The 8,490-nt window shown below is 46.3% G+C and overlaps 2 protein-coding genes across 2 annotated transcripts in view; both read right to left on the bottom strand.

The window, feature by feature from the left end:
* Positions 1-357: 357 nt before the first annotated feature.
* Positions 358-4,527, bottom strand: LOC125033960. Its single transcript, XM_047625559.1, has 2 exons — positions 4,409-4,527; positions 358-2,483 (listed from the first exon to the last, which is right to left on the bottom strand). Exon 2 carries the CDS (start codon positions 2,474-2,476, stop codon positions 1,469-1,471), a length of 1,008 nt encoding a protein of 335 aa, XP_047481515.1. The 5' UTR covers positions 2,477-2,483; positions 4,409-4,527; the 3' UTR covers positions 358-1,468.
* The window catches only part of LOC125033961 (serine/arginine repetitive matrix protein 1-like), a 77,348-nt gene continuing 71,901 nt past the window's right edge, over positions 3,044-8,490 (bottom strand). The window contains exons 9-10 of the mRNA XM_047625560.1: positions 7,953-7,998; positions 3,044-7,322 (exon numbers count right to left, since the gene is read on the bottom strand). Coding sequence (XP_047481516.1) covers positions 4,230-7,322; positions 7,953-7,998 — 3,139 coding nt within the window. The 3' untranslated portion in view covers positions 3,044-4,229. The remainder of the gene's footprint in view (positions 7,323-7,952; positions 7,999-8,490) is intronic.

Here is an 8,490-nt window from a genome sequence, read left to right as displayed (position 1 = left end):
CTTGGTCTCGATATAGAAACCAAGATAAGGAAAAGGCTTGGTATCGATATAGAAACCATGATAAGGAAAAGGCTTGGTCTTGATATAGAAACCAAGGTAAAGAAAAGGCTTGGTCTCGATAAAGAAACCAATATAAGAAAAAGGCTTGATCTCGATATAGACACCAAGAAAAAAAAAAGCACGGTCTCGATAAAGAAAACAGCGATAAGGAAAAGGCTTGGTCTCGATAAAGAAAACAGCGATAAGGAAAAGGCTTGGTCTCGATAAAGAAAACAGCGAACAGAAAAAGGCTTGGTCTCGATTAGAAACCATGATAAGAAAAAAACAGGCATGCTGTCTCGATAAAGAAAACAGCGATAAGAATAATGCTTTATTCATGAAAAATTCATGTACAATAATTTATTGGCGCTAACCAATTTACGAAAGAAACATCATAATTTATATAAGGATTGGCGAACAACGAACTCAACATAAAAAAGAACACATGTTATATATATTTTCATTTTGGTTTTCAATTGTTTCCAAAAAAACTTAAAAGAAAAGCTCCAGTGACCCTAAAGCAACATATAATAAATAAATGATAAGAAAAAATATCAACAACATAATTACTATAGTCATTCATAAAGTAGGAGTCAATGCCATTCATAAAATGCACTATGTCACTACGAATCCTTTATATACACATTCGAAGATGATTTATTCACTGTATCTGGATTTTCTTTTATTTCACAGGAGAACTAAAGATAGGAATTATAGCGGCTGAAGAAATAATTGTCAATGGACTCTGCAGGATGTTCAATAGATCGTTAAAAACATAAAAAAACGACAACAAAAAAAAAACAGAGAAAACTATTTTATAACTGTTTTCAGGGTGAGAGAGAGCGAGCATAAAATAATTTCAGATATGAAAAGTCTAGCATCAGTAGTTTGCAAACTGAAGAACAAATATTAGCTAGAATATTTATCGTAGAGCGGAGGAAATGGAAAATAAATAAGTTAAAACGCAAAATTTGTCAATTTTTCTGTACGTGGATACGAATTATCTTTCTTAACTGTCATTATTAATTTTGAATAATGTGAAAAAAACTAAAAGAAAAAAACAAGAATTAAGGAACATCCAGAATCACCGATATCTTTTTTCTAACCTAGATGTTAGTTTCAATGTTTTCTAGAGTACTTTTCTAAGATTAAATTCACTTTAAATATAAGTACCATCCTGCTGCAACGAAGGGTATTTATCGTCCTAGTGTCCATGTGCACTAAATATATTCTTTATTATTCTTATTACTATTATCCTATGCTGCAGCTTCATTCTGCCGTGTCCATCGCTTTTGTTTGATTCGTTTCCATCACACTGTCTTTTTTTCTTCTTTCGTCACAGCACATTCAAGCTCAGTCGAAGCCATTTGGGTAACACTCAGTTTTCCTTTTACACCGGAAGGGCAAAACTTCCCTGCATGTCGTTGCCCTACTCGAAGCCCATGAACTTCTTGGCGATCTCCAGCACGGCGCCGCTGTTGATGGGACGGCCCATGCGGAACTGGAAGACGGGCTTGCTGACCACGGCGTTCGCCAGGGTAGCTGGGCCCTTGGTCGTTCTCAGTTCGGCGAAGGAGAACGACTGCATCCCCTTGAACTGCCCCAACAACTGGTCGACGAGCGAGCGCGGTCCGACCTTCGCTTGTTCGACCGCTTCCAGGCGTGGCTTGCCGATGGTCGACGGATATTGGATGGTCATGCCAGAGGACCTCCTTCGGGCCAGCTCCAACACCGGCGGGACGCGAGTCGAAGATGTGACTGACGGGGGCCTACGTGGGACAGGCTGTGAGGGCGGTTTTTCACGACGCTGTTTGATGGAAGTGGGAGCATCTTTGGACTTGGGAGACTCGTTCCTTCTCTGCTTCGTTTGCCTGTGGTCATCCAAACAGACCGAGTTAGACGTTTCTGATGATGGAATCTGACCTGCCATCCGTCGCAATGCCTCCTTTGCTTCAATGTAAAGCACTTCTCTTTTATTTTGCTCTTGGCTTGGCTGTGCAGTTGGTGGATCTTTGTTATTAACAGTTTTTGATTTTTTACAACTTGATCTTGATTGATTTCCTAAACTAGGAGATGAGCTCTCGGTCTCCTTCTCAGCCACCGGGGCAAGGCGCGATGGAGCTTCTGTCGTCGGCGATTCCAGACTCTGCAATTCGTTGGCACTCCTGGAATTGCTAAAACCCGAGGACGAAAGGGACTCCCTCTCTAGACCACATAGTTCTGTGCTGCTCTTCGTCTTGACAAAGTCCTGGTTGGTGGGTTCCCTCCTCTCAGATAAGTTTGCCCCCATGCGTCGGAGAGCGGTGACCGTATGAACAGCTGTGTGCCACCGTCTTCGACTCATATACTGCCGCAGGTTCCTCTTGTTGAGCTCGGCCTTCGGCTGTCCCCCGAGGTTGCGGATCCAACTGTGTTTGCGGCACTGCTCGGGTGTCATGCGACAGCTGGTGTGAGATCAGGGGAGGAGTAGAGAGGTTAGCTTTGCTTTGGCTGTGTGCTGACTAACCACTACGTGACTAGTGTCGTTGTTTACTGTGGTGGTGGTAGTGGTGGTGTAACTAGTGTCCATGTAATTGTGACGCTCAACTTTACCACTTGACAAGTCAGTGTCCCACGGCGACCCCTAGCCGTAGGTGGCGCAAACGACGAAGCTTCCGTACTATGAATATTTCCTCTCATGTCACAAGCCATGTGACCACTCGAAGCACAGCGTCCGTCTTTAGCGAGTTTTTTGGGGCACTGGTGAGGGTGCCATTGGTGACCGCCAGGAGCAGCAACCTTAAAATGGGCAGCAGCAGGGTTGGAGAACTAGTAGGTGAAGGTCGGGGAACGCTGTGGGCCAACGGGAGGAGGACGACGAGCTGTGATCAGGGAGAAAGGGGGGAAAGGGAGACAGAAATAAGGTCATGCATGAATACATGCTTGTGGATGCACGATGAAGAAATCTGGATATGCTATGGACATGCATAGGATTTTTAAAGGTGCACTTAAAAACAAGAAAAGATCAGTTGAACTCTTTAATCCATATGCATACCACAGACTTCGACAGCATAGCAGGGAGGGAAGTACCTCCAAGTGGCGAAAGTGGCATGTGCAAGAACTAACCAATAGAGAAAAAAATACATGAGGGAAGAGGCATCAACAAAAGCATCTACCTTACAGAGGAGGAAAAATATGAAGTGGAGAAAAATAAGAGAAAAAGTTGAGGGAACTTTAGTATAGAAGTTCTTTAGGGGCGCATTATATACTTATGTAACAACTTACTGAGACATACTATGAGAAAAAAAATACCTTTACCTACAGGTATATTTCCTTGAATATACCTGAAAACATCTAGAAAAAAATACGATCCTTGCTTGGAGCGATACCGCAGAAAATTATGATAAGAAAAGAGATACTAATATCTATAAGAGTCCAGCTCTATCAAAACCAAGTTATATATATATATAAAAGCATCTAACATGATACATTTACACTACCAAGCGGCAGTACAAATGCGAGAACATTACACCGCAACAGTTAATTTTAACCGGACCATGCCGAGGGAGAAAAATATTTATAATTCTTTTACTTTACAAATTACAACCACTTACGGTTATTGCCTACAGAATACTGTGACTGCATTGCACAACAAAGTCTACTGCTACTAGTTTATAAGCTACAGGACTCAATTTGCTACAAGACTTTACCCGGTACTTATAATTGCCGTTCACTACAGACGGTAGCATCGAGAATTAAGAAGTTGGCAGGAGAAATAGCAAATGAACTACACAAGCTCCTAGGCTATCTGTAACTACTTGAACAAGCAAGATGACTATAGAATAGTTGATAAATCAGAAGAGCTACAGGAGGCAGACTCGCGAAACATCAGGAGTGAGAGGAATATCGAATTCTTCTTTAGTTCAACCTGAGCATCGGGTAATTTTTTTCTTTCTTACTGATTGGATTCACCGGTGTCTTTACTGCTGAATTTTCGATTTATTATATCACAAAATTTATTCTGCTTAAAGTTAACGTAAAAACACAGGATTTATGCATTCTGCTCACCCACAGGGTGATTGCAGGGCCCTTTAACGTCACCTCATGTGCTGATTTCATCTTACACTAGTGCGTCATAGAACTGACGTCACATAATGCATTTATTATGCCGCTTGTTTCTAGTGACATTCTTTTCCACTCGTTTGGCCTGTTTAATAATTTCCATACCCTATACTGTCACGCCTGGCATAGCCAATGCTAAAACGCTTGTTGTTGTTATTAACCGAATCTACATTTTGAATTATCCCCGGCGGTAGTCCTGTAGTCTTGGTAGTCTTACCTAAGAGCCTACCCCTGAGAAACTCTACGTGAGTGTTATTACATGACTTACTGGGGGTGTAAGACGAGTTTAGGGATGAGGTGAGGGCATTCTTGTTCACATCACAGGATAATCGGTTTTCCAACCCATTCTCCTGTGCGGTTGAGGTGAACACCATGCTACTGCGCGTGCGAGTGATTGGCCGCTGGGGAGGCCTGCTTGACGGCTGTTTGTTTTCGAACTGTGATATTCGATCCTGAGCCGAGAAAAGGAGGCAGCTGCCCAATTTCCGCTTCTGGTTGGGAGAAGGAGGAAACTTGCTCTTTCTCTTCAGGCTGTCCGTGTTGCCTTCCTCTACAGACATGAGAGACGATCTCTTTTCAGTTGAATAATTCTTAAGGCTGTCTGTGGATCCATGCTTGGCCAGCTTCGCGTGTCTAGGCAGGGTAGCACTCTTCCAGTCGTCCTTCTTGGCTTGGCTTCTGATGTTCAGGTTTTCCTCTTTTGAGCTTCTCTGCGCCTTTTCTGGAGGTTTTGGAGGCAGTTCGCCCGTTAACCTTGGGGAAGTAAGGGAGTCTTTCCTCTCTGGAATTTCCATAGAGTCTTGTTTATGGAACTTTGAATACGAACGTGGTGACGGGGATCTCGTTGAACTTCCAACAGACATGTGGTCATCAAAGCCTCCATTTCCAGGATCAGTGCCATCCTTTGCCTTGTTAGAAGGAACCTCAAAGGACGGTGATTTCGAGAGTGTGCTTCGAGAGGGCGACCGCTTGAGCTCTCCCCAGGGCGTTTGGATGCAAGCATTCTCAGAAGACCCTGAGCTCTTTAGACTTACTGAAGAAGGCTCTCGTGACAGCGGACACAAGAAGGGTGTTCGAGGCTGTGCAGGAGATTTGTCTCTGTGTTTATCACTTGGAACAGGCGATCTGGTTCTGAGTCTTGGCGACTTCTCTCTTGGGGATCTATCACCTGGTTTGGGCGAGGGTTCCTTTCCCTCCCACTGAGACACACGGTCAGAGGTGGAGAAGGGAGCCTGGCGCTGATTCTGAACGTTGCCAATATCAAGGATCCAGGCCACAAGCTTGTTATTTGGAACATAAGTTGGGTCGCTAGAATTCCCCTCAGAGTCCAGATTCTTACTTTCTGTCTGCAGAATCGTTACTTCTGGAACTTGACGTAGTGTCCCACTTGGACTTTTCATCAAGGTTGCAATGGGGACATCCAAAGAATCCTTGTAATCCTGACACTCTTCATCATCTTGACCTTGTGGACATACAATCAGATCAGGCCACATTTGCGGTTGGTCTGCTGTTAACTCTGGACTGTCCAACCCACTTGCTTGAACAAGGCGATCCAGCTGACCGCTGCTGATGTTGACATCTCTAGAGGGTCTTCGGTGTGACAGTGGTGTTCCAGGACGCGACTCCCTAGATGGCGGTCGTTCTTCTGCAGAAATTTTGCGATGCGGTGGAAGGGGGCTGTCTGGCGTTATGTCCCGGGAACCCCTTCTCGGTCTGGAGTATCTATCCTCTCCTTCCACTGTGATGTACGGCATCGGCACATCGCGCGACGGTTTCTGCCTCACAGGTGTTCCCGGACGCTCCTCCTGGTCGGCATTCTTAGCCTGGAGAGGGACGTCTCTCGAGGGCTGTTTCTTGAGCTGTTTTGTGGGCGTTGAGCTCCTGGACCGACCAGCTTCCAGATCGAAGTCATACTTGGGGGACGTGGCGCCATCCAATCCCGGTGATTTGGGCGTCGATCCACGAGAACTTCGATCCGACAGGGAATCCCCGGTGTCCAGGCGAGAGAGGGACTTCTTCCTCTGTCTGGCTGTGCTTCCTCCCAGCTCCTCATTCTGAAGTGCGATGATTTCCGGCCGTCTGAGAGGTTCTCTTGGCTTCGCTTTCCCTGTGTCTTCGTTCTTCTTTGCATCTTTCTCCGACTTACTAACCCTTCTCTTGTAGTCTTCGTAGGCTTGTTTGTGATCATCCAGCTGTTCGTCTGTCGCTTTCGTGCTCGAGTACACTGACACGGGCGATTTCGATCCACGGGAACGTTTTTCATCAGCAACGTTAGCGGTCTCCTTCGTCTTCAGGTAGTTCGTGCCGGAGGTCTTGGTCTCCCTTGTGTCCTTCTTGTCTTTGGTCTTTCTCCAGTCATAATCTTTAGAAGCCTCTCTCTCCAGCTCCTCTTGCCTTGCCCTGATTCTCTCCTCAAGAGCTTTCTTCTCCTCCTGCTTCTTCTTGATTGCTTCGTTGACCATCTTCTGGTACTCCTGGTAGGCCTTCTTAGGGTCGTCCAGGAACACGGTACTGCTACATTTCTGCAACCCGCCGGCCGGTTTCTCACCGTCCTTTGATTTCGCGACAGTTTCCTGCTTCTCCTCCGTTTTCTTGTTTTTCTCGTTTTCTTTCTTCGTAATTTCAGGAGTTTTAGATCTTTCTTTTTCGAGGTTTTCCTTCTTCGTTTCCGGTTTGGATACTGATAGCTTATCGTTATCATCCTTCTTGTGCTTATCTGATGGCAGGGTTTCGCTGGCTTTCTTATTGATCTTTTCGTTTTCCACGCCTGCTTTGTCCTGATCTTTCTCTTTTCTTCCGTCATTGTCTTCCTTCAGCTGCGAGAGTTTCACTTCTAACTGACTTGCCAGTCGTTTTGGTGATGGCTGCCTCTGCTCGAACGTGTAGTGCGAGAACTCGTCTTTGTTGCTAAGATCGAGGTCGTCGTCGTCGTCCTCGTCATCGTCCGAGAGCTCTCCTGGAGGGGGCGAAGGGGGGGCGACGATGACAGACGAGAAGGAGGCTCTCGAGCTCCATCCTTCCTCCCGGGCGATCCTCTGGAGCTCGGGAGGGAGCTGGGTCAAGGGCGTCCCGATGAGGTAAGGCGAGTTCGGGTGCGAGTTCCACCTCTCGACGAACTCTTTCAGGTTCTTCTTCGTCCGTTCCAGCTCCTCCTCCTCCTTCCTCTTCACCTGCTTCTTGGCCTCTTCTTCTTTCTTCTTCTTTCTCTCCTGCTCCTCATTCTCTCTTTTTATTCTTTCCTCTTCTTCTCTTTCCCTCCTTTTTCTCTCTGCTTCCTCCTTCTCTCGCCTCTTTCTTTCTTCTTCTTCTTTCTCCCTTTTCTTTCTCTCTTCTTCTTCTTTTTCTTTCCTCTTTCTCTCTTCTTCCTTTTTCTTTCTCGTTTGAGCTTGTCTCTCTTCCTCTTCTTTCTTTCTCGCCTGGGCTCTTCTTTCTTCCTCCTCCTTCCTCTTTCTCTCCGCCTGCCTTTCCATTTCTTCTTTCCTCAATCTCTCTTGTTCTTCTTGTTGCTTCCTGGTGGCTGCTTGTCTCTCCAGCTCCTCTTGCTCTTTCTTCTTGGCCTCCTCTTGCCTCCTCCTCTCCTCCTCCTCCCTCTCCTTTTTCTTCGCCTGGACGAGAAGCTCCTCCTCCTCCTCCTGCTTCTTCCTACGACACTTCTCGTTCTCCTGGTCCTCCTTGACCAGCTTCTCCTCGATGCTCACCACCTCCGTCAGGTCCTCGTCCTCCGACTCTGTCTCCGTCTCGGTCTCCGTCTCCTCCTCGGACTCCTCCGACGCGCCCTGGATGCTCCTCTTAAGGGTGGTGTTGGGCGGAGCCTTCAGCCATGGGTGACGTTGGCACTGTGCTGGTGTCAGCCGCAAACTGGAAGGCGGTAGGGTGTCACTAAGAGGCGAGATGAGAGGGTACGGGTTTTCATAGTGTGGGATCAGGGTTGAGGGAGAAACTAAAGGGAGGGTAGGGATGCCTAGGGTGTGGGGGTGAGGACGAAGAAAGAATTGCATTAAGAGGAGAAATAAAGGGTTAGGGTGCTTAGCGTATGGAAGAGGGTAGAGGAAGAGAGTGTTCTTAAAAGGAGAGATGCGAGGGTAAGGGTAGTTTGGACTGTGCGTTAAAGGCAGAGGGAAATGGTGTTCTTAAAAGGAGATACAGAGGGGAAGGATGCTTAAGATCAGGGATGAGGGGGAGAGAAAAAAGTATCATTAAGAGGAGGGACCGAAGGTAAGAATGCTGAAGGGAGAGAGGGAGAGAGAGAGGGTAAGGTTGAAGGAGAGGGTGCCCTTAAAGTAGGGATTAGAGAGTACCGATGCAGAACATGTTAAGTGCAAAAGGAGATGGAAATTGAGATTGTAAGGT

Source organism: Penaeus chinensis, chromosome 17 (assembly GCF_019202785.1).
Source record: "Penaeus chinensis breed Huanghai No. 1 chromosome 17, ASM1920278v2, whole genome shotgun sequence".
Classification (NCBI taxonomy): domain Eukaryota; kingdom Metazoa; phylum Arthropoda; class Malacostraca; order Decapoda; family Penaeidae; genus Penaeus; species Penaeus chinensis.
The sequence above is the reverse complement of the archived record's forward strand: the minus strand, read 5'-3'. Positions and strand labels throughout refer to the sequence as shown.